The sequence below is a fragment of the Helianthus annuus genome, chromosome 15, assembly GCF_002127325.2.
Source record: "Helianthus annuus cultivar XRQ/B chromosome 15, HanXRQr2.0-SUNRISE, whole genome shotgun sequence".
In the NCBI taxonomy this organism is placed as follows: Eukaryota; Viridiplantae; Streptophyta; class Magnoliopsida; order Asterales; family Asteraceae; genus Helianthus; species Helianthus annuus.
The window spans coordinates 77,271,821-77,298,401 of NC_035447.2; the positions used below are offsets into that span (position 1 = coordinate 77,271,821).

The window sequence follows — 26,581 nt, forward strand, 5'->3', positions numbered from 1 at the left end:
TGATGTTGTAAATTCTTTTTTTGATATTGTATTTTAATTAAAATGAGGTTTGTATTAAAAAAATTGGTTTTGATTGTTGTTTTTATTCGTTCTCACGGTTCTTGTAATATTTAGCGTTCTCAAGATAACCCTCCTATATGTATATACTAGTCTAAGTACCCGTGTAATACACGGGTGGCTAAACACCAACTAAACACATACAAATACTAAACGTTTAAGCGTTGAACTGTTATTTCGAAAGCATAATATTTTAAGATTGTTGACCAAATTCGAATACTACATCCCCCTAATGTTCGTTAGATATTAAGTTTTTGTTAACGAAATCTTCATGATGTTTTCATGCCTTTTGGCCAATAAGACTTGAACCGGCAGTGTTGACTTCTAAATTTACATTAAGACATGAAAGTAGAGTCATAGATAACACACGCCAATACATGTTAGTAAAGCTACTAAGGAACATTGTGCAACGAAGTTATAAGTGAGCCGTATCCACAAAGTAAACAGTATAAGGGCGAAATGAAAACATTGTTGGCAATAATAAGACTTACACCATTGAAATATGATACCATATAAACAAAGTGTTCCAAAAAAGTAGATAACATAATACATAGAAGGTTCATAATAATGTCGAAACATTGTACGATGACAAAAAAAAGATGAACATCATTACTACAGGGAGATAATTTTTTACCATATGTAATAACCACAACACAAATATTCCTTAAAAGTTGTGGTTAGATATGATCAACCTATTCAGATTTCTATTGTAACGAAGATCAAACTGACCACCATCCGCCAAACCAGCTTGCCGCATAAAGTTCTGCCATCCTCTTAATGCATATCGAATGCTGCCACGTGCAGTTTCCTCCCGCATCTCCAAAGTCATTGAAAATCCGTCTTCAGTTTCAACTGTCATTTCATCAAGGACGGATAAATCAATATTCATGGCAAAGGGCTTCGGAAAACGCTGCATTACAATTGCACAAAAGTACATATTAAATGGTTAATAAGAACTAAAAGTTTAAAAAATAAATCCATAATATCAAAATAAAACATGTAGAGAATTAGAGACTTACAAAACGATAGGTGAGACACCATGTCAGTTCATAATCATTGGCTTGATCAACAACTGGTGGAACATCTAAAATGTCTTGTTCTACTGGAGGCTCTGCTTCTTCAACCAGGACATCAGAAGGAACATTTACCACATCTTCCAAAACAGCTTCTTGTTCAAAGGACACAACATCATTACCATGATCCTTAATCTTAACCATTTGGACAACTGGTAAAGGACGATCCGGAGTTAGTGACTGCAGACCGTTAGGATGGAACAGTAACATTGTAAATACCCGATCGTCAATCAGTTCAAAAACCATAAAATCACCAGTTACTAAACAGAGATCCTTTGCAATTTGAGAAAAATCAACAATGTAATGGTTAATATCCCAAAGTCTACTTATGCTAACATTCCACTTATTATCCTCGCCAAACAGGATAAATAAAATCATCAAACAAATTATCACCATTCAAATGATGTTGCATAAACTCCCTGGGTAACCACTGCAGTATATTGAAAATATATTAATAATTATAAGATGTAAAGGTTTTTCAAACATAATAGACAGCAGTTTTAAGCTTACCAGATTGCTTAACTGAGGATGTAACATAACAATATGGAACTTTGAAGAATTCACCATGTGTAGATAACTTTTGAAGTGAGTTATTCTAAATGATGATGCATCCATATTTTAGAAAACAACAAAATCTCCGCCTTCTATACCAAGTACACTGACGACAGATGGCCACCCGTTCGAAATACAAAAACCGTTTGTAGACTCCTTGATATTAACATCAAACATTACAGATTCATCTGTAATCAAAAGAACATTACCGGTCGGGTAGCCCTTTAAATCATCCAATCTGTTGTACCAACTTGGCAGGAGTTGTCAAGATCAATGAGAATAGTAAAATCGTCAAAAAAACAACATGTAACATATACTTCACATCTTTTAATTTATTAGGTAAGTTATGAAAATTAAACATATAACCTTTTCTATTTTAGTCCTGTCTTCTATATAAACAACAAAACCACGCTCCATAACTGTGAACAGAACATAAATAACATTAAGATAACGATAAACCGGTAAAAAATGAAATTAACATTAATGATTCAATTATAAAAAAACAGAGTAAGGATGTGTGAAACAACAAACAATAGTGATATGTAAGTTTATGATATCCATTATATAAAGTTTAATTATCACACATAAACCAAAGATTCCCAACAAAACAAATGAGAGCGATTAAATTTGGAACTTATAATTTTGCTATTATATAGAAAACAAAATAACAAAGGTTATAAATAAAGGTATTAACAAAAACACTTTTCAAGAACAGATAAACAAATCATGTATAAAAAAATTGTGTCTAGGGTTTAATGATTACTTGAACACACAAAAATACATTTTAATTTATTGTGTGTTGAATCGGTTTAACCTATGCTCATATAGTAACAAAAAGAAAAATCACCCACAATCTAAAAAAAAAATTCCATTGAACATTAGAAACTTTATAAAAAATTAGGGCTAAAATTACACTTAGAACAGTCGGATGGAGAACAAATAGGTTAGAAAATTAGGAGGAAAATTACACTAAGAAAAAATTTACATTCAACCTTGAAATGATTTACTAAATCAACAGTCATAGGTTACAAAATATAGAAATCGGACAAAGATATCCTTACCAGAAGCAGGATCGCCGAAGAAACTTGAAAGAAATTCCGATGCCAATGAAGATGATGATATCAAGATGACGAATTGTTCGAGAAATGATGAATGAGTGTATGATAATATAAAGATCTCTTCTCATCTTCTTATCTTCTTAATATTGTAAACAAAGATATTAGAAAATTGGGAATGACTGATGTGATTAGCTATAGATTGGAGAGATGCAATGAGAAATGGGAGGAAAATATAGGAAACAGGGGAATTGTAGGCACCATTTTATTTGAAAGGATTTCAAAGGAATAGATGAAAATGGAATTGGGAAGTAAGGTAGGAAAAAAAAAAGGTTTTATATTGGCAATAAGGTTGGTAATAAAAGGACAAATGGCAAAACACGGGTTGCTAAACAAAAACCAATTTATACTTTAATGCGTAAATCCTTCATTATAGGTTCCTTCGAATTAAAAAAAATGATAGAAAATACGTGAACTAAGATAAATATATGATAAACATAAAAACCTCACAATCCATTGAATATCTCTTTATATACAACATTCATTGTTTTATTTGTAGGCCTGCCTTCATTGTCAAGTATTAGTAACTTGATTCCATCTCGTCTTGTAACCCTGGATAAAGCTACGTACAATTGACCATGTGTGAAAACTGGTTGTCTTAAGTACAAACCAACCTTAGATAGCGACTGACCCTGGCTTTTGTTAATCGTCATCGCAAAACATACCGTTATTGGAAATTGCCTCCTTTGAAATGCAAAAGGAATCTTTCTGTTCGAAGGTACCAAATTCATTCTAGGTATGAATGTCCGAGAACCAATATTTCCACCTGAAATTATCTCAGCTTCAATAACACGGCTGTAAAGTTTTGTCACCTTTAACCTTGTACCGTTACACAAACCATTTCGTTGGTCAATATTTCGAAACAACATTACTGGAACACCAACTTTAAGCACTAACCTATGATTTGGTAAACCAGACACTTTAAGACCATTCAGCACGTCGGGTGAGTATATTTTTTGCTGATCAGCATTGCCATCTTCAGTAGGGCACAGACTGTCAGAACTAAGATACTCTTTTTCTTCACCTGGGAAAAGTGCCAACAATCTGTCGTTAATCTCATGAACAACCTCATTCTTAGACGCAAGTATAGCTCTGGTACTAAAGTAATTACGGTCATTATAGTTCTCCAAGATTGACGGATAGACAAAATCAATCAGGCTAGAAATTGGATCAGATATGCTGTCAATTAAAAGCTCAGGTGGTATTTCAATTATTGCTTCTCCATTATTGGAACCACCAACATTTCCCTCACCAACGTCCAACAACCATTTTGTAAAATTACTGATCTCTTCAACTTCAGATGATGGTCTTCCAACGGTTAACCTCATGTTTCTAGTTAACGTCAACAACTTACACTTACTCCACAGATAAGACGAACATAATGAGGCATTCACAATTTCTTGTCGTCCACCGTTTGGAACAACAGGTAATATTTGCCTAAAATCACCACCAAATACAATAACCTTTCCTCCAAATACAACATCAGACCTGGATGAATTAGATATATTGAAAATGTCATGCATAGTTCTATCCAAAGCCTCAAATGCATGTTTATGAACCATAGGAGCTTCATCCCATATAATGAGTTTGGTTTGTTGTAGTAATTTAGCTACATCATCGTCAGGTTTAATGTGACAAACGGAATCCTCATTAAGATTCAAAGGTATATGAAACCTAGAATGCGCCGTTCTTCCTCCATCCAACAACAATGATGCAATTCCGCTAGATGCAACGTTTAATACGATCTCACCTTTTGACCTAATTGCAGCAGACAATGTTTTCCATAAAAATGTTTTACCAGTCCCGCCATAACCGTAAACAAAAAATACTCCTCCATTGTCTCCATCAACTGCGTTCATAATTTCTTCATATACTGAACGTTGTTCATCCATTAACAAATTCACCTGACCTTGATAAACATTTTGTAAATTTGTTCTGTCATATGCAAGCTCTTCGTTAATCAATAAGCAGCGAAAGTTATCTAAAGATGAAGTATCCGGGTAAGGCATTGATACAAATCTTCAAAGCGATGAATTATTTCGAGTTAAAAACTTCTCAATTTCGCATCAAAACATAGTTCTTTAGTTGCTCATCAGGAATTGATAAACCTGTGAAAAATCAGAACCACATATAAATTTAATGGTAAATTTTTAGTAACTGTAACAAAAACATAATATGAAATTTATAATTTTACCTGAAACACGATGATACTTTGAGAATCTGTACAGAAAATCATTTGTCATATACTTCCATGTGCTTTCCCAGACTACTTCAGGTCTAGATAAAGTGCTTGACAGTAACATGGTCGTGAATAAATTGCGAGTATAACTTGCGCTACCTGATATATTTGCTTCTTTGATGGCCTCAATGTACTCCGAGTCGTCATCTAACAAACCAAGCGCATAGCAAGCATTTCTAAAAGTATCGTACACTCGACCAAAAACTGTTTTAATATCATCAAACGATGTTGGTCCTTTAACTTTGTTAAGAAGAATTCTTAAATAGTATGCTTCACCGGTAGACGGAGAAACGGAATGAATTCTGCCAATTGTTTTTCCTTTTATTCTCGGAACCCATATACGCTTGTCAAGCTTCCAAACATAAAAACGTGGAAACTGTACATATGTTAGTGTACGTGCAACAGTGTCGTTAGGATCTTGATTACGTTGCATCCAAGACAAAAACATTGATGAGTTCACAGATGGCTTGTTTAGCACCTGATTAATATCTTCATCAGGACCGAAACAAACTGTTTGTTGTCCAGGAAGATGGAAAGGCAACCTGATAACAGAAGGACTCCTATAATTAACTTCATTCGAAAAAAAATCCTCCAAGAGGCTTCACAAGCCGATATATACCTACAATCATAATACTCTTTAATTTCATCATTTTCTGCTTGCTCGTTTTCATTATTGCTCGGAACCACAGCAACTGTTGCTCTATCAAGACCTTTATTAATATATTTGAACAAATACTTTATTGACGCCGCTTGGTTGCACCATTCAACGTTTATATGCGCCTGATATCTTTTCAAAAGTTTTTTGTTGTAAGGTACAACACTTCTGTTGTCTAACTCAATTCTATTTTTTAAAAACGAAGGAACCGTCATCTCTTCTTCTGTATAAGGGAAATCCGTTACAATCCAAGGTTGAGTGATCTTGAAATTTCTTGGGAAAACCTTTCGAACATTTTCTATCAACCATACATGGAGAACTCATTCTAGCGTTACCACATGGACCATGAATCATATGGTCTTTCACAAGCGTATATAGTTCCGGGTCTTGGTTTATATCAGGGATTTCTTCAAAAATAAACTGATCAACATGGTCTACAGTTGGAAGTTTGTAATCATTCTCCATGAATAAGCACATATGCGCATGAGGCAATCCTCGCTTCTAAAACTCAATAGTGTAAACAACTACACAAAAAGGTAAGAAACTGTTACTTATCATTGAGATCATGTTCAAAAAAGTAAATTTAATAACATACCAGCTGAAGCTTTTCCAAACAAATGACGGTCTTTCAAATCTTTACAAATTGCATCCAGCTTTATTTTTAAGATTCACGATAAAATATCAGGCCTATCCTCCGGATTAAGATTTGTGTCCTTAAGAAACCTTTGAACCTCCGGCCACTTGGGATTGCAGGTAATGGTTATAAAAAAGTCGGGATAACCATACCATTTACAAATGGCCATAGCGTCAAGATAGTTTTGCATCATATATCGTGACCCGCCTGTAAACGAAGATGGAAGGAAAATACGTTTTCCAACCTTAGACAAATCTTGTTGGCCGTTATATCTTAGTTTTCGGATATTCTCGTATGTATCAGACCTGGGATCATGTTGCTGAAATCTTATAAAGTTAAGTCGCTCGCTCTCAATCATCGTATAAGCATCAACCAAGAACTGTTGGAATAACCGTCGAGAATTTAGAATCAATGAAAACTGGTTACTACGATCTTGTACACGATACGCAAAAAACTCTCTCATTGTACAATTCGAACGTTTCTTGTTAGTAACATCAATGACACCCCTATGGGGTATGTCAATTCTGTAACCGTCGTCTCCATATGGGAACAAAATAGGATACTGAAGTGCAAGATAGGAAGGATGCAACTCACTTATTCTTTTTAATGACCCTGTTTGTGTCTCGACAACGATATCTCTATTCTCAAGAGCGTTATCAATATCTCCAACAATAAGAGCAGCAACCTCGGAGGAAGTAGGTAAGTTATAAGTCCGACCATCTTGTTCTCTTTTCCCAATAAGGCGAAGCTTTAAAGTAGTATTAGGATTCTGTTGGAAGCAATCTCTAACCATCCTATAAATTTTCACAAGCACATTGTTGGCATCCAACTTTGCTTTGATTTGTTGTATCAGCTTATTATCAGTTTCGTCTGAAGAGGTTGATGAGGAAGCATTGTCTGAAGACCTGTTTCATAAAATTGAAATAGTAAGTAAATATATACTTAAAATAAATGTTATTAAAAAAATTAGTTCATGCATGGTACCTAAAAACTGATTGCCTGTTTGCCAACTCATTTTCAGTATCGTATATGTATAACTGACAAAATTTAGGTTTCCCTCTGTTTTCTGGCACAAGACTACCAATAGAATGATTATTTTCACCACTAATTCTGTAGCAAAAAGGAGCATTACCAGTATTAACGGTTTGGTCAACCTTACCACCCATTGACGTAAACGCGAACATAGAATTGTAACGTCGAATGTTCTTCAAAAAGTGCCTGCTTTCATTGTCATTGGACATGAATAGACTTTTATAATAAGGTGTCGCAGATTTGTAATCAGGTAACACAACTTTGGTATAACCACAACATAACATATGACATATTTTGCCACCTTCTTTTCTTCCGCTTCCTTTCTCTGCATCCCATAACTTTGCATAACAAACTTCACAAGTAATAACTTGATCACCATGATCCAAATAATCTGTTAAAACATACAACATTAGAGTTATATATACAACATTCATTACAATAATAAGATATACGTATTTAAGACTTGGTATTTTTACACTATGTAGCACTACTTATCACCAAACCTAACCTGTGGAAACACCTTTATAAGGATCTCGTTCTACGGTTTCCTCTGTGGTCAAGTCGATCATTGGTATAGGAGATGAAATACGTGGTTTGGATACCAACTTACGTTTCCCAGATGATAGCCTTTGCAAATTACAGTTCAATGATGATGTGCAGGTGGTTGATGTGATGCCAGTTGAAATATTAATTCGAAAACCATTTTCTCTCGTTGCCCGATTGCTGGTACTACAACTAATGTTACCTAGTACAATTGACAAAAAGCATACTCAAAATATCGATGCAAAACAATACAAACATAAAAAAATATAAAAACATTAAATTAAAAAATTACTTACTTGTTACCATACTTGACGGACTTGGAGTAACATTATTAGCCACATCAGGAGTGGATTCAAAATTGTGACAACCAATTTTGTTGACTATGTTATCCGATGTAACACCTATGGTAGTAGATCTTCTTTTGTCAATAATAGATCTAGGTAATCGCATGCTATCTCTATCCTTGTTTTGTAGAATCAGAGTCACTAATAGAAAATATTAAACCACCCCAAATAAATTCATTGTCACGTACTTATAAAAAAGTTAATTATTTCTAAACGTAATTAAAATAATATACAAAAAATTAAACCAATGTATAGCGTCTAAAATAACATACCATCAGGTGAAACTGGACAATGTTGTGTAACACACGGAGTGGAAGTGGAATTAATATTGGTGGATACAATATTGAGGGATGGCGATGTAGTTCCCCCATTTGATCTCTTATTATCCAAGTATAATTTTCTTAATTTTCTTCTATGAGATGCCTCGTCTCGAGTAACAATTGGGAGGACAGCTAACAGAAAATCGTAGACATATTGACAAAAATTATAATAAACAAACAATAACAAATCAGAATAGTTAGTTGTAGATAAGGAAAGGATAATTTTCAGTTTGTTATAAAAATATATAGTTAAAATAATACCATTCGTTATGCTTGATAAAGGTATTCTGCCTCGTCGAACTTTGAAGAGACATAAATAAAAAAATGGAAGAATTAATAAACAATTCGAGCATAATAGTTAGCTAACTAAGTAGGCGTCAAATAATCGAAATGGACAATGAAATAATTAGTGTTATACCGTTAACAATGTCGGAGGATGTGTTTCCATTTCGGTGAACTGCGGATAAAATATATATATATATATATATATATATATATATAATCAAATAATTGAGCAGGAAAAAAACTGTAAAACTTTAAATAACTTACCATCCTGAGTGTTTTCTTTATCAATATCATTGTATACGGAGTCAATCTTTGGTCGTTTAGGCATTGCTGGGAATTTAAAAAAAAAAGTGTTACATTAAAGAGTTGGTATGTTGGATCACATGTTAAGTAATATTTAATCAATCAAGATTCATATATAAACTGTAACAAACCATTATGGTGGTAATTGTGTACATCGATCAATATTTTATACGGACTCATAAATCATAAAATTTATGTAAACAGATATAAACAAAAAGCAGTTGCACACCAGTGTATATCAACAATAGAATGAATTCACATTAATGAACAAAAAATAATATGAAAAAATAATAATTTCTAAAAACAAAATAAAACAAATAAATTATATAATAAAGTGAGTACTTGGGAACAATAAAAACAGAACCAAAACAAATTATATAAACTTCTAACTAAAAGGAGGAATAATAGTCTCTATAAATAACGCTCCATTAACTCCGTTAAATGTATCAACATCTTGTAAATAATGCAACTCTTCGTCCGTTAGTTTAACGGTAACCATATGTCCCCAATCACTCATTAAAATCCATGTGTTGTACTCCATTATATGTGGTTGGTGCCGCCTACTTTGGAAAGAAACTGTTTGAGAATTCTGAAAAGATATAACCTTATGCCATACTTCACCTTCGAGTTTGAAGAGTTCAACAATAAGCTCTTCAGGTTCGGAAACAACAAACATGTGAATATTCCGATTTAATGTGATAAGATGCCCTTGGCTAGGAATAAGATCTCTAGTCAAAGGAAAATTAATAAGTTTGAATGTTTCAGATAAAACATCAAAAGCAACTATAAACTTCTTTCCAATTACCCACCAACATTGTGAAACAATGAAGTATACAGTCTTAGCGGATAGTGTTCCAACAGACCACGCATAAGAACTTGAACCAAAGTTAGTTGAATTGATGAATTCGACATCTCTCCATATACCAAAACGTCGAGAATAGACACTTGCAAATACATTATTGTATCGACGCTTGATGTGGAGTACTTTAAGGTCGTTAGATTGATCGTAGTAGATAGCGCCAGTATCATATTCGTGAGCGTATCTATGTATAGGGTAGTCTTCAGATAAAATAGTATACCAATTAGTAGTTGGATTCCAAAGGATAAGTTTTCTAATACAGTAAACTAATAAAAGTCCGTCGAGAGAAAAAAGAAAACGTAATGACAGTGGTGGAGTCTCGAAAGGAAAACATATACTTTTCGTTGAACCAAATTCAATCTTGCCACTGATTACGTTATCAACATCTATTGACATATCATTCAAAGATATTAGCTTCCGATTTTTAGATTTATTAAGGCATACACAATGCAAAATGGCAAACTGATTACTTGATAATTCTGCACACCATGCTTTACAAACATATTTGAATCGACAAATTGATTTTGCAGGGAGCCTAGACAAAACTTCAACGACTAAGGTGTCAAAATCAATAGCTTCCATGATCTGAACTACATCGGAAGGAAAAAAATATGAAATACAGAACAATGATGACTTGTGTATATATCTATATATATAGTACTATATGGATACATTATAATCACACCAATTAACTTAAGTGAGTGATAGTATGCGAAAACAAATATTGTGAAAAAAAACATACATGTTGAAATAAAATGTTAAATCATTAGAATAACAATACATTAAAATAGAAAGTGAACAAACTAACCGAGTTCAAAGGTTGAATAACCAGGAGTAAATTAGCAACGGAATAAACGTGTTTTGATCAATTCTTATTGAATCAGCCAATATGAAATGAAAGGGTGATATAGAACTAAGAAATTGAAACAACTCTATATCAATATATAGAGATATAATATACAAAAAAATGGAAATATATTAATGTAATATGTTAGTTTTGGAAGTGATTAAATTGTAATAATGATTTCCATAAATAAATTTTCTTACCTTATATTCAATATTTTTTAAAGGAAAATGAGATTGATCACATCTTTCCAGTTAAATAACTAAATTGTATTGTGGAAATATGAATATTGTAAATACCTACTAAAATAGACATATCGAACACTAACAACATTGAACCTATTACAAAATAAGTTCTTGGTATCATTACAAAACATCTAAATAAACTAAACCATAGTAAAGTAATAAAAGTTTGCCATTTACACATGTGTAAATTTGTTAAATTTACACATGTGTAAAAATTCTAATAAAATTAATTTTGAGATGAGAAATGAATTATTTGATGTTGTAAATTCTTTTTTTGATGTTGTATTTTAATTAAAATGAAGTTTGTATTAAAAAATTGGTTTTGATTATTGTTTTTATTCGTTCTCACAGTTCTTGTAATATTTAGCGTTCTCAAGATAACCCTCCTATATGTATATATGTGTGTGTGTGTGTGTGTGGAGGGTTCAAATGAAAAGAAATTCTTTGTAAGAAGAAATTTTATTTCATTTAATATTTGTATTTAATTTTACTTTAAGGGTATATTGGTAAACTTACATAGATAATTAATTTGTATTCTTTCTCTTTAATAACTAAGTAAATTAAATTTGTAACTCCTTTTTAAAATATATATATTTTTTTAAATTAAAAAACAACTTAATTTAAAGTGTAGAATAAATTACAATGCGTGTAAGATAAATTACGAGGTGTGTAGGATATATTTCGACGCTTGTAAGATAAAATTCTATAATGTGTATGGTATATGTAGGAAAATTTTGATATGTGCAGATTTTGTAGATTATATGTAGGATAATTAATGAGTAGTTGACTAATTAATTAAAGAGAGAAAAATTAATGAGATGAGTTATAAATGAATTAGTATTTTACCAATATGTCATTTCTTCTTTGAATAATTTTCTTCTCATTTGATCTTCCCCCTATATATATATATATATATATATATATATATAGGGGGCTGCTAGAATGAGAACCATCCCGAGTTGTAAGAACCGCGAGAACTACACCCCACGGAGTGCCGTTCGCCATGATTTTTTTTTACAAGTAGATGTGTGTATTATAAACACAGCCGTAAAAAATCATGGCGAACGGCGCTCCGTGGGGTGTAGTTTTTTACACCACAAGTTTGGTGTTTTTTAATTTTTTTTTCTTTTTTCTTTTTTTTCACCAAACTTGTGGTGTAAAAAACTACACCCCACGGAGCGCCGTTCGCCATGATTTTTTACGGTTGTGTTTATAATATACACATCTACTTGTAAAAAAAAATCATGGCGAACGGCGCTCCGTGGGGTGTAGTTCTCGCGGTTCTTACAACTCGAGGTGGTTCTCATTCTAGCGGCTCCCTATATATATATATATATATACATATATATATATATATAGGTATGTTATTTTATATATATTATAGTTATTTGATGTATTTTTAAAGTGATAACGCTAAATGTAATTGATTAATAGTTACCTGATAGATATTCGACGGGTGTGAGTTGGGTATACTCAAAGAGTATTTTTTTTTTTAAATTAACGGTATACCCGAAACCAACGGGTATACCCAATATCCGACAGGTATTTACCTGATAGAAACTCGACGGGTTTTGAGACGGGTTTGAGACAAGCTTATCTAACCGGGTTTACGGTTGGGATTACCTAAACCGGTCCCAAACCTGACCCGTTACAATCCCTAGTGGTGGATTGGGTTGGTAATGGAAACATGTTCTTCAACAGTTATGTTAAACTTATGATGATTTTTGCTTGCAAGATCTTTAATTGCTGCAATGCTACTGTATGAGTTGGAATAGGTTCTTTATGATGCTTTTTGCTGTATATGTACTCTTTGAAGTTGATATATATTATTCTTTTGTGTTAATGATCATATCATTGTTGTTCGTTTAATGAGGAGTAAATTGCCATTTTAGTCCCTGAGTTTTGTTTAAACTTGTCATTTTAGTCTAAATAGTTTTTTTTTTTTTTTTGCCTCTGCATCCCTTACTTTTCCCTTTTGTTGCCATTTTGATCACATACACTGACTCCATCCAAAAACTCCATCTTTAACCAGGGGTATTTTGGGGATTTTCATTTTAAATGTTTTCAATTGCCATTTTGATCCAATTCCAAAAAATCAAAAAAATTCCAAAAAATCAAAAAAATTCCTAATAATTCTAAAAAATTATAAAAATTATAAAAAATCATAAAAATTCTAAAAAATTCTAAAAAAAATAGAAAAAATCCGTTTCGGCGCGAACCGTTTCGAACCCGAACCGTTTCGAGCTGAACCGTTTCGACCCGTACCGTTTCGACCCGAACCGTTTCGAGCTGAGCCGTTTCGACGCGAACCGTTTCGACCCGTACCGTTTCGACCAAAACCGTTTCGAGCTGAACCGTTTCGACGCGAACCATTTCGACCCGTACCGTTTCGAGCTGAACCGTTTCGAGCTGAACCGTTTCGAGCTGAACCGTTTCGAGCCGAACCGTTTCGAGCTAAACCGTTTCGAACCGAACCATTTCTAGCTGAACCGTTTCGAACCGAACCGTTTCGACCCGTACCGTTTCGAGCTGAACCGTTTCGACCCGTACCGTTTCGAGCTGAACCGTTTCGACCCGTACCGTTTTGAGGCACGGCTCGCGTCGAAACGGTTCAGCTCGAAATGGTTCGGGTCGAAACGGTACGGCTCGAAACGGTTCGGGTCGAAACGGTACGGGTCGAAACGGTTCGCATCGAAACAGTTCGGCTCAAAACGGTTCGGTTTGAAACGGTTCGGCTAGAAACTGTTCGGCTCGAAACGGTTCGGATCGAAACGGTTCGGTTCGAAACGGTTCAGCTCGAAACGGTTCAGCTCGAAACGATTCGGCTCGAAACGGTACGGGTCGAAACGGTTCGGTTCGAAACGGTTCAGCTCGAAACGGTTCAGCTCGAAACGGTTCAGCTCGAAACGATTCAGCTCGAAACGATTCGGCTTCGCGTCGAAACGGTTCAGCTCGAAACGGTTCGCGTCGAAACGGTACGGGTCGAAACGGTTCGCGTCGAAACGGCTCAGCTCGAAACGGTTCGGGTCGAAACGGTACGGGTCGAAACGGTTCAGCTCGAAACGGTTCGGGTCGAAACGATACGGGTCGAAACGGTTCAGCTCGAAACGGTTCGCGCCGAAACGGATTTTTTGGATTTTTTAGAATTTTTTAGAATTTTTATGATTTTTTTGAATTTTTTGGAATTTCTTTGATTTTTTGGAATTGGATCAAAATGGCAATTGAAAACATTTAAAATGAAAATCCCCAAAATACCCCTGGTTAAAGATGGAGTTTTTGGATGGAGTTAGTGTATGTGATTAAAATGGCAACAAAAGGGAAAAGTCAGGGACCTAGAGGCAAAAAAAAACTATTTGGACTAAAATGGCAAATTTAGACAAAACTCAAGAACTAAAATGGCATTTTACTCTTTAATGTGGGCATATTTGAAATCATGATCAGAATTTCTAAAAGATAAGGTAAAAACTGAAAAAAGGCATAAAAACTAGTTAGAGTTGATTAAATTTGTAAAAAGGGGTAAAATAGTCATTCTATTATTTGTTTATTATAAAATGAATTAACATGGGTAAATTTGATATTTATACCGTTAAGGGAAGAGAATATATGTAATTTATTTATTTATTTCTTTTATGATTTGGTATATATGTAATTAGTAAAGTTAATAGGAAGTGTATATAATTGCCCATTTTAAGAATGCTATAAACACACACGGATTAGGATTAAATACAAACGGAAAATAAATAAAAAGGGTAAAAAGAATTTTGGTCCATTGATCTAAGATTTGGAATTTTGAGATTAGTTTTAAAGAAAAGAAGATAATGAAAGGTATAAAAAATGAATCCTTTATTTATTTTATCTCTTCACATGCAAGTCACATGTCAATTCATTCCATCAATTAAAAACGACCATAACTTTTTCAGATGATAGTTTAAAAAAAAATTCACTATAATAACAAGGTTTTTTTAATCTATGAGTATAATATTGCTATATAATAATAAAATAAAATTTTTCATTTTTACTGTGTTTTCTTTGCATTGTGTTAAAGGTTCAGATCATTATGTCTTATAACTGTGTTTTGGTCATTACGTTTTTACTAGGGCTTCTATACATTGTGTTATTATCAAAACTTATAACGCAATGTTAATTTTGGTTCAAGCCACTGCGTTTTTATCAAAACTTATAACACAATTTATGACACAATAAAGATGGTGTTATATTTGAGTTTTCTATACATTGTGTTATTGGCTATGATTATTGTGTTTTAATATGTTGTCCATTGTGTTTTTGTTTTGTTGTTCATTATGTTTTATTATGTTGTTCATTGTGTTTTTTAGTATGATGTTCATTGTGTTGTGGTTTGTTATTTATTGTGATTTTTGGTTGTTGTCCATTATGTTTTAGTCTGTGTCAATTGCGTCTTTTATCTGTTGTCCATTGTATCTTTTATATGCTATTATCAATTGTGTTTTTAATCTACTTTCTATTGTTTTTTAGTTTGATACTCATTGTGTTTTACGTTATGTCCATTGTGTTTTAGTCTATTGTCCATTGTGTCTTTTATCAGTTGTCATCGATTATGTTTTTGGTTTACTTTCCATTGTGTTTTTAGTTTAATACTGATTGTATTTTATGTTATGTCTAATGTGTAATACACAACTAGGTTTTCAAAATAAAATTGAAAACTATAACAATAGGGTTAGGCCCGCGAAGACCAGAATTGCGACCGCTTTCATCACTCTAAATTGTTTCAAGGTAAACAAGCAAAACTTAAAAGAAATGTTCACCTCCGAAAAGTGGAACACAAGCAAGTTCACAAAGCAGACGGGAGGTGCACGGATAGCGAATATTATATTGTTTCCATCCTTTTGGAACAGTGTAAACTTTGCGGTGAAAATTGGGTATCCATTGTTAGGAGTGCTTCATTTAGTTGATGGAGAGAAAAAGCCTCCTATGGGTTATATTTATAATGCTATGAAAGTGGCAAAGGAGTTGATTGCTGCCTCTTTCAAAAATAAAGAAGCAAAGTATAGGGAGATTTTCAAAATAATTGATAAAAGGTGGGATTGTCAGTTACATCAACCTTTGCATGCAACGGGATATTATTTTAATCCTGGTTTGTATTACAACAATCCAGAGGTGGAGGATGCTACTGAGGTGATAAGTGGGTTACAAGCATGCATTACTAAGTTGATATTAACCGAAGACGAGCAGATACAGATTAACACTGAGCTCCTACTATATCGACGTGCTGATGGGATTTTTCGGATATCCAATGGCAAAGAAAATGTGAGCAAAGCTTGCGCCAGGTATATCTTTTATAAAATATAACTTATACGAAAGTTTAACTTACTTTTTGTTTATTTTGCTGTTAAATTAGCGGAGTGGTGGATGCAATATGGAGCATCGGCACCGACTCTAAAAAAGTTTGCAATCAATGGGCTTAGTTTGACGTGTAGCTCGCCGGGGTGCGAACGCAATTGGAGCGTATTTGAACATGTAAGAAGCTATTTGTTTAGTATTTAACATTTCGTAATAGTTATTTACTCATTAAATTTTATTTATGTAGCTTCATTCCAAAAAGAGAAACCGACTTAAGCAAAGCAAGGTTAATGATCTTGTGTACATTAAGTATAATCGGGCTTTAAGAAGAAGGTATGATATGCGTGATACGATTGACCTGATTATCTTAGATGATGGAAATCTACAAGATCCAAATGAGTGGTTGAAGGGAGCTTTAAAGGGGTTAGAAGAGAATGAAGAAAATGCCCTTGTTCATGAGGCTGAAGATTTGACATACGGTGATGTTGCAACGGCTGTCGGGGCGAATGAGGCGGTTTATTATACTAGAAGAAGTGGAAATACTAGTCAAAGGGAAAGGAGCGAGGGAACCTCAACATCGAGGTCAAGCTCAAGGCCTAAGCCTAAGAGAAGAACTTTAGTAGATGAAGATGATTTTGATGTGGAAATCGAAGAAAATGATGTTGCGCCTTATAAACATTTATGCCGCCATTGGATGGCGTTGTTGATGATGATGATGAGCCGGAACATGAAGATGTAGATGATTTAGATTATTAGTCATATCATATATTAGCTATTTTGGTACTATAGGAAGGTTTATTTTTTTATTATAATTGCTACAATATTTGGATGCTTGATATGAAATATTTTGAATTTTCTACTACCTTATTGCTATTTACAAAATAGCGGGTGTTATTCTATCGCTATCACTACGTAGCATATAGGTGCCTTGTCGATATTTGTCACTGTTCACTATCGATAACTATGCTTCAGGTCTCTCCTGCACCGGCTCAATGGCAGCAACCTGAGGATCCACGGTCGCAAGGTTAATAGCAGCAGCAGCTCCAGAGCCTCTTGAGGGCTGCACTTGGGGACCTGCACGCGTGGCGTGAGACCGACGAATGAGACCATCAGAAGACGCTGTAGACTCCTCGCTCGAGAGAAGAATAGTCTCCCCTCGAGCAGGAGATCTTACGACTTCATGCTTCACTAAAGCAAAAGGATGTGCCCCTGTGGGAGTGGCAACATGGATACTCAAACTCTCCTCCGTGGGGTGATGGAACTAATCTTTTATTTGCTCCAACCATGGGAGCTCCCCCTCCGGAGGTAACCATGTAACCATGTCACTACCAATCCTCAAATCCAAAGCATTAATCAGTCCATACACTGCAAAAACAAATTCAGATAAATGGTCCAACATATAGAGATAAAAGTCCAGAAGAAAACAACCAGGAATGGTTACATTTGTTCTTATACCCATAGATAGGCGCTGCCCTTGGGTTTGTTGGTGCCCACATCATGCTCATACCAGCAGTCACCAAAGCCTTCTCATCTAGTTGAAGCATAGCAATTGGGGTTCTGGTCAGAGTTTTGTACTATTGCTCATCAGCTTATGGAACCACAAGTAATTTGGGAATGCCCTCGTTAGCAAGACGATAATGCATGTCAATTAGTATTACACCACGACGGATATAGAAGAATTTGTGTTTCCAATCATGTAAATTGTTGTGGGGATCCCTACTGCACGGTAGCACACTGGCGGTTTGAGAGTTGAAAGAATAGAAACCACAAGTGCAAGAAACATAGTAAAACAGATTAAACATATCCACTGAAGGGATTAAACGCTGAGCCCGGCATATGAACTCAAAGTGAGTGATCTAGGGAATACCAACCGGACTAACCTGAGAAATATATAGCCCATAACGGGTCAGAACCTCTCCAAGGAATTTGGTGATAGGCAACCGGAAGTTACCTTCCTTGAAAAAAGAACTATACAATGTAGGGGGAGTATAAAGGGTTGTGCTCCCCGGAGTCGGGAACTGAACACCCAGTTCATCGGGAACTGGAACGTCCGGCACAATTGTTGAAACTCATCCTCCTTCCAGTTGACAATAGCTTGATCGGCCCTAAAAGGGTCCTTGTGTTTGGAATTTTTCCCCTTCCGGGAACCCTCAGGCTTAATCGATGTAGACATAATCGAAAGATCAAGAACAGAGAAATGATAAAATGCAGAGAAGAAGATGAAGAAGAAAGGAAATCGCTAAGGAGAAGTTGAAGTGATAGGGATTCTCAACAAGGTTCTCTGAATATTTATACCCATCGCATTTAATGTGATGGGAAACCATACCGACAAGTGGGGAAACCCTACCAATGGGGAGGCGACACGTCAAGCGGGAGAAACTAAAACGATGTCTTATAACGAAGCGTGGTCGCCACGCGCCTGACATCGGCGTAAAAAACACCTGTCACCCTAACGTCCCTCTGCAAAAGGCAACTGTTCCACTCCCCGATGCGACAACCACCTCAACCGGCAGAGACACAGTGACAGGCGTCGGACATCAATCTCACCAACCAAACAACTTGACCCTTAGTTGGAAAACCTTCTCCTTGAAAAAACCTCAGTCAAAATCCATGCGTTTTTTTGGCTCACTTCTGCACGCCAAAATACATGCACTTTTTTGACTCACTTATGTACGCCAAAATCCATGCGCCTTTTTAGCTCAATTCTGCACGCCAAAATCCATGCGCTTCTTTGGCTCACTTTTGTACGCTAAAATTCATGCGCCTTTTTGCCTTACTTTTGTACGCCAAAATTTATGTGCCTTTTTGGGTCACTCCTACACACCAAACTTCTTATGAGTCCAGAATCTCTCCCAGATGATAAACTCATCTAGAAGCCATACTGGACTGATAAACTCATCTAGAAGCCATACTGGACTGATGGGACTTGAGGTACGGTCCTAAATCACATATGGACATGTGTCAACGGGACCACACCACTCCAAGTTGGCGACCTCGCGATACAAAGGTATTCAAAAGGTTCTAGAAGGTTCTGGAAAGGGACACCTGGCGACAAGAAGATGCTCTCAGCAAACAAAAAGGACGACAGGTGGCACCAATGGCAGGGCGCCAACAGCAGTCGCAAGATCTTCATGGGACAGACCGACAACCAGTACAAAAGGATGCTGAGCTGAAGCGAATAACCATGCGCCATGTCACCTCCAGGCCTGATGACGGCAAAGGGGACAAAATGGATATTCCTCCTGGTCGGACAGTTGGTGAGCAACAGCTGGCTGGCAACCCTTCTCCTTCACAATTCTCCAGCTATAAATAGAAGACTCGACCTTCAGGTTTAAGGATTCAATTTCTACTCTCTCACTTTATATACGCACACTTATCCTTAAAACGATTACTTATTCTCACGATGGAGGGTCGTTACAAGGAGAACCCCATCTTCTTCTTGTAGTGAGTCACCGGTGTAAAAACCCTGGGCTTATAGCTCAGTGGTTATGGAAATGAGGGAAGACTTTTGACCGAAAGGTCTCAAGTTCGATTCCTGATCCACCCGGGTTTTTACCGGCTTTGCATTGTCGTGCCCTTGGGCGGGTGCAGGGTCGGGTTTTCCCCGGAACTGGTGGCATGGTGGGCTAGGGGCTCCGTGCGTGCAGGTTGGGCTGCCGCGGGCTACCTTTCGGCCAATGGGTGCCGCGTACGGAGTACCCGGCGATTCTTATGTTGGACGTTCAAAAAAAAAGGTAAACATACTTGTACGATATATGTTGGAATTGAGAACTTCGAAAAATGTGTGCATGCGCATCGATAGGCGGTAAACATGATAGGTGGTATTATGGTGTTTTTCCTCCACTTTTGTGATGTTGGTTCACATCCTTGCAAGTGCAAGGCTAGGTGTATAAAAAACTGTAGTAAAAAAAAAATCAAATAATATGATGCTTTAACTTGTGTTCAGATATTTAGCCTAATGAAAACTTATACTTTTTGGTAATTCTGATTTTAACGAAAATATTGAAAGTCAAGTAAAACTACTCAAACTTGCACACAAGCAACCTAGAAATGGACCATTATAAACCATTGATCTGAAAAAGGCAGTGTGTATCACAAAACTAAGTTGTGTCTGGACTCTTGGTATGCGTGACTTTGAAAACGGGATAATACGCGTCGAGATCAAGGCGATCTAGTATCTCTCGGGTACCCCATAGATATGAAGAGTGGCCCTCAATGACTTCTGTAACATCAACCTGCAGCCACAACACCAAATCATGGTTTATACATCAGACCAAATCTTTTTCTTTGTAAATTCAGGGGACCCACCAATACCCTGCTAACTAATGGATTAGTAAGAATCTAGATTCGAACTTGTACATGAAAAAGGGTGATAATGGAATACGAAACTTACATTCTCGATTCCAGGAACATCAACGGGTTCAATTCCGGCTAATCCTTGACTAAGGAGACTGTTTAAATTTGACCATGGTTGACTTCAAAAATCCATCCAGCAAAATATAACATACCATAAATGAAATATGACGTGTACGATGTACCTGGCTCGAAATGCCACTCCAAGTGTCCAATCATTTGTCGAATAAGCGTTAATCAATCTTCCAGAAACAACCTGCAAAAGAGTACATCATACCTGCCATAACTGACTTGTAATACAAAGATTAAAAGTACAGAACATGCTTCACACCTTCCTAACTGCTTCCCATTTTTCGTCTTTTATAGCAACCGGGGCTCCAAGAAGAACAACTCTTTCCACAATTCCAACTGCAAATCGAAAGAAAAGCTGCTGATGAGTATCTCTAAATCTACTAAAGTCCAAAACCGTATTAATAACACCGATGTTTTTGAACGGGTGCCCAATTACCATGACCAGATTCGGCCAAATTCTCAAGACACTTGAATATCACACGTGCCCCGAGTGAGAATCCTACTAGTGTCACAGGCCTGAAAATTATAAGTATGGAATAATCAAAGATTTCTTACTTCTCTTCTGAAACTTTTAAGAATATATAAAAAAAAGTGTAAAATGAAATTTTGTCCAAAGGTTTGTTTTTCCGCATTTGGATCCAAAAGGTTTAAATTTTTGCCATTTTCATCCAACTCGTTAACTCCATCCATTTTTCTCCGTTAAATGAGGGGCATTTCCGTCTTTTTAGACATTTTTTTATTAAAATAAAAAACACCATAAGAAAATAAAGATCCACCTCTGTTGACTTTCTCCCCACCCAAACCCTTTAATCATCACAAAAATGTTTAAAAAGACGAAAACACCCCCGACTTAACGTTAAAAAATGGATGGAGTTAACAAGTCAGATGAAAATGGCAAAATTTCAAACCTTTTGGATTCAGATGCGGAAAAACAAACCTTTGGATGAAAGTCGCAAAAGTAGCCAAACCTCAGGGACGAAAATGGCATTTTACTCTAAAAAAATGACCTCATATAACCTTACCTGTTACCTTGTAGTCCATTGACCAACACTTCAGCAAGCAGTTTGCCAGCCTTGTCAGATCTGTTGGAGTTACAAAAGTCAAATGTGGAAATGAAAGTCAACAAAGAAAGTCAAAACTGGAAATTTGGAAGAGTGAGATACAAAAAATGAGCAACCTGTCCACAGCAATAGACCATTTGCTGTCAATGATATCGGTTAGAGTAAGCAATGCGGCAGGCAAGGCTAAGGCGGTTAAAAGAGAGCTTAGTACTGTCATCATAGCACCTTGTTTCATCATTTCCATTGCAATTCCTACATCATGTGTTGACTATGAGAATACGGTCACGTACGGGAGCGGCTGACAAGGTTATGGTATATTACTTGATGTAAGCCAATCTTGGATTGCAGTGCTTACAGCAATCAGATGCTTAGATTCCCACTGTAGCGCATACCTGAAGAATAGTTAGAAACTATTACTTCCGGATTCCTTAATTATCTGTACAAATGATTGACACTAACAGAGGTGAACTATACCTTTCCATGTTATCGTTTTCACCTTCCCAAGGCCTCACAAAATCTGCTTCGTCAAACACAAACCCTGCAACCATGATTTCAACTGCCAGCCTCTGGGAACACAAGTGACGCATAATACAAGGCAACAAGTAATTAGAACACACACATATATAATGTATATGTACTAGATTGTTGTCATAGGCTGCGCGTTGTGGCGGCGGCGACGACTTAGTTGTTTATGGTTGGCGGCACATTATGTGATGCGTTAACCATATGAAAACGGTGTTTCGACGTATCCGATCTAACTCAACGTAACCTAGATAAGCATTGTGGTTACAGTGTACGATGATGACATTAACATGCGGTTCCCGCACGCGACATTACACGTTTTTTATTTTATTACACACGTTACGTTCGTGACATTAACATCATCAGACATAGATAAAAAAAAGAGTATGTCTCGGTTGTTGGGCCATTGCGGTGTAAAGTCGTAAAAGTAATTTAGACAGCGGTGTAAAGTAGCAAAAGTAATTTAGACAATGATGTAAAGTCGTAAAAGTATTTTAGGCATTAACGTGGCTAGGCATAGATAGAAAAAAAGTATAATAATGTGTTGCACGTTGCAGTGTAAAGTCGTAACAGTAATTTAAACAAAATGAAGTGTCGAGTTATTAAGTTGAAAAGTTTGGAGGGTTAAAGTTGTCAATTACCAAAAGTTAGAAATGAATGTGTAACTTATTTAAAGAAGAAGGGGTGTAGTTGTGAAAGTTAGGGGTGTTTTGGTCCAATATGAAAGTTTAGGGTGTTCGGTCCTATGTTTAAAGTTTGGGGTGTTTTGGTCGGTGGCAAGCCACCGACCTTTTGTTTTAAGCCTTTAAGGTATACTAAATAAATAGAAGGGCGTTCATTTAAGTGCCAATAATATGCTGAGAGCCGCATGTTGTATGTTATGCACAAGACAATTATGTAACCGCCTATATGTCTTTTTCCCGCTACTTCACGCACTACGTACAAGTTCATCATGCAGTTCTCGACATATTACCTATTTTGCCAATACTTCATTTTTATTTTAATGAAGATATTATATGGATCTTGTCATATGTTCCTCAAGAAATTGGAACAATGGCTAAAAAAGAACTCACGCCTTGATTGTGGTTTTCCCCTATTGCTTTGAACTCAAATTCATCGACACTTCCGGTCCTTCTAGCCATCTTTGCCCCACTAAGTCCAGCCCCAGCAGCTGGATCAAAATCAACCAACTTTCTATTAAAAAGAAAAGTTACTCATAAATTAATTATTTATGATTATTTTTCATCACCTCCAAATGATGCAGCAACTGCAACAGAACCTGCAACGCTCCCAGCAGCACTTGCAACAGCAGCAAAACCACCGGCTCCAATTACTGGCACGACGGTGCCTAACGTAGGTGCTAAAGCACCAACTCCTGAAGCAATTGCGGGAGCAGCTAATCCTGTTGAAGAACATGTATGTAATACAACAGCTGCAAATTCAAATGGATCAAACAGCAAAAGTTTTACTACCAAAAAAACTAGGGCTGTAAATGAACTGAACGTTTAGCAAATAGTTCGTGAACCGTTCGGCGGGAAGTTCGTTTATGTTCATCCGTTTAATAAATGAACAAACACGAACAAGAAATTTCGTTCGATAACTTAAACAAACGAACATGAACAGAGGTTGTGTTCGTTCGTTTATGTTCGTGAACGTTCTGTAATGTAATGTATTCATTTATGTTCGCTTGTTTATGTTATTTGTGTTCATTCATTTAAAGGTTTTATTATGTTATAATTTCATTTTATTGGTTTTAGTTTTTAAAAATTTGAAACCATAGTTATACTATAAGTCTCCGCCAACATCTTTCATTTAACCATTTCAATTTGTGTTAAAGCTTGACAAACTTCTTAATTTTTATGTTAATTATGTTTACGATAATTAAGTCAGCTATGTTCGGCTAGTTATGTTAAGTACTTACATATTCTTGGTGGTTTCTTCGTAATCTTAATCTTTCTGATGAAAAATGCAGATTTTATTTTAAAATGAATATGTAACGTTCGTTTGTGTTCATTTATGTTCATGAACATTTGTTTGTTATCGTTTGCGTTCGTTTACATTTGGTAAATGTTTATGAACATTTCATGAACATGTCCTATCTGTAATGAACGAACACGAACAAGAAATCTCGTTCTATAACCGTTCGTGTTCCGTTCGGTTCGTTTACTGCCCTACAAAAAACCATTAAAGTTTTAAAATTTTGGATTTAAGGTAATCTTCTGTTTGTTGCTCGTCCACCTTCTGTTTTGATGTAACTTGTTTGATCCGCATTTGCAATAAAATTTCGAACTTTAGCCCAAAAAAAAGGTAATCTTCCATTTAATGGGTTCCAGGCACCACGACAATGAAAAGTCAGCATGGTCAATGTTACAGATACTTCAGCTGCCACGTCATCAATTTTACCGGGTCGGATTACCTTGAATCCATATCATTCAAACTTCATTATTTTTCCGGTTTACAAAAGTTGGTTACCTTATTATATAATCAGCCCAATTAAATACGGTTCTATGAGAAAATAAGGATCATACCACCAGTGATTGCCATTAACGTTCCACCAGTTATAGCAGCGGCTCCAATGAGACCACCACGTTTCCACTTCTCCCACGAGTCATCCGAGGCGTTCTCGTTTTCTTTCCCGTCACCTTGTTTCAACACAGCCATTGCCGAACAAGAAATAAACACCTCAATCGCTTCCTGTAAAAAAAAAGTCTCCATTTGGGTTAAAAACGACATCAATGATGCACTTGATGTCTTGATATCACCACACAGAAACACAAACCAACCATTTTGATCCACTTGATATCAAACCACGTTGTCAGCAACCTCAAAGCAGAACGATGACGAGCATCATACCCTTCTAGAGATCGTTTAGAGTTGATATCATCTCCAGGTGTATCTGCCAAACAAGCTGAAAGAAGCTCGTATAAAACCACCACTTTCCTACGGTTACCAATCATTTTAGCTTCTTCAAACGATTTTTCTTCAACTTCACTGGTGGATGCAGCAGGCGCTTGTTCAGGATGAGGTGACTTGCAGTCTTTTTCTTCTGTTTTTTGAAGGTGTTTTTTGGTTTCGGCCATTGATTCATTACCCAAGAACTTCTCCCGCCACTCGTGTGCATATACACGATGCTTTTCTTTTTTCCGCTCGTAATATTCTCGAGATGTACTTATGTTTGATTCCATTGCTTCTACAGCTTTGGATAATGCAAGTTCCTGCTCTTCCAGTTTTGTAGAAGATTCATCATTTTCTTCTGCAAGTACTCGTAAGAACTGTTGTATATCAAGGTTTTCAGATAAGATCAATAGAAGACTGTTTTTCATAGTAATACATAAGCATACTTGTTAATGGCGAATAGTGACAAATAGCGATAAAGTACCTGTATGCTACATAGCGAATAGCAGTAATAGCGGGCGGCTATTTTATAAATACTAAATAGCGATACACTAGAAAAAAAAGTTTTAAAAATTATATATATTAAATCAAATAAACCCTGGTATATATGCCATTTTACATGTATATTTAACGAAAACCTAAAATCCAGCTATTTTATAGCTATATTTAATTGCTATTTATATCATAAAAAACAAAAAAAGTTGTCGCTATCTATCGCTACAACTCTAATATCGAGCCTAGACGAATACGCTACGTAGCGCGCTATAGCGATCGCTATGTACATAAGTGTGAAGTAACATACTGATCCAACATGATTCTTGACATGAGAACTGGTGGCAGTTGTCTCCAGATCAGGCCAGTGTGCACTATCAATCTCTAGGTACCTATTTTTGACAAAGATGGAAAACGGAATCGCTATATTATCTGTTTTGTTCAATTGTTAGGGCGTCAGTCTAAAAACACGTAATTGTAGAATCAGTTAGGGCACATTTTCATCATCATTTTTTGTAACCAAAATCAACTGACAAATGAATTAGGAGACCTGAAAATGGGGCGGAGAAGAGCGGAGGAGTCGTGGAGCCAAAGGCGACGGTCGTTGGAGAATGAATCGGAAGCGATTGCACTGCCGACCGGGCGAGTCTGGTGGATCTGAACCTGGTTCAGAGCCACCGCAAATAGGGCTCCGGCCGCCCGTTTCTTCGTTTTTATCAACGTCGGCGACATCTACCAGCTTTGCATTTCAACTGCTCAAATTTAAC

At 36.0% G+C, this 26,581-nt stretch overlaps 4 protein-coding genes across 7 annotated transcripts; 1 reads left to right on the forward strand and 3 right to left on the reverse strand.

The window, feature by feature from the left end:
- Window positions 1–6,359: 6,359 nt before the first annotated feature.
- LOC110913910 lies at window positions 6,360–9,177 on the reverse strand. Its single transcript, XM_022158727.1, has 6 exons — window positions 9,114–9,177; window positions 8,517–8,696; window positions 8,197–8,385; window positions 7,866–8,102; window positions 7,325–7,748; window positions 6,360–7,230 (listed from the first exon to the last, which is right to left on the reverse strand). The coding sequence occupies exons 1-6, from the start codon at window positions 9,175–9,177 to the stop codon at window positions 6,360–6,362; spliced, it is 1,965 nt and encodes a 654-aa protein (XP_022014419.1).
- A 360-nt stretch (window positions 9,178–9,537) lies between these two features.
- On the reverse strand, window positions 9,538–10,593 carry LOC110913911 (putative F-box protein At3g21120). Its single transcript, XM_022158728.1, has one exon. The coding sequence runs from the start codon at window positions 10,591–10,593 to the stop codon at window positions 9,538–9,540; it is 1,056 nt and encodes a 351-aa protein (XP_022014420.1).
- Window positions 10,594–15,876: 5,283 nt separating this feature from the next.
- Window positions 15,877–17,158, forward strand: LOC110913912. The gene is made up of 3 exons (XM_022158729.1): window positions 15,877–16,406; window positions 16,478–16,523; window positions 16,667–17,158. The coding sequence occupies exons 1-3, from the start codon at window positions 15,877–15,879 to the stop codon at window positions 17,156–17,158; spliced, it is 1,068 nt and encodes a 355-aa protein (XP_022014421.1).
- A 3,185-nt stretch (window positions 17,159–20,343) lies between these two features.
- On the reverse strand, window positions 20,344–26,575 carry LOC110911963 (transmembrane and coiled-coil domain-containing protein 4). Of its 4 annotated transcripts, none has more exons than XM_022156625.2 (15): window positions 26,365–26,575; window positions 26,125–26,206; window positions 25,211–25,699; window positions 24,956–25,121; window positions 23,677–23,829; window positions 23,501–23,598; window positions 22,380–22,471; window positions 22,227–22,297; window positions 22,022–22,157; window positions 21,867–21,926; window positions 21,281–21,360; window positions 21,104–21,180; window positions 20,958–21,028; window positions 20,813–20,870; window positions 20,344–20,654 (listed from the first exon to the last, which is right to left on the reverse strand). In XM_022156625.2, exons 1-15 carry the CDS (start codon window positions 26,544–26,546, stop codon window positions 20,520–20,522), a joined length of 1,950 nt encoding a protein of 649 aa, XP_022012317.1. In that variant the 5' UTR covers window positions 26,547–26,575; the 3' UTR covers window positions 20,344–20,519. The 4 variants fall into 4 exon arrangements, with proteins under 4 accessions (XP_022012317.1, XP_035839847.1, XP_035839846.1 ...); XM_035983954.1 differs by having other exon boundaries at window positions 22,022–22,173; window positions 22,261–22,297; window positions 23,677–23,859; XM_035983953.1 differs by having other exon boundaries at window positions 23,677–23,859.
- Window positions 26,576–26,581: the final 6 nt, after the last annotated feature.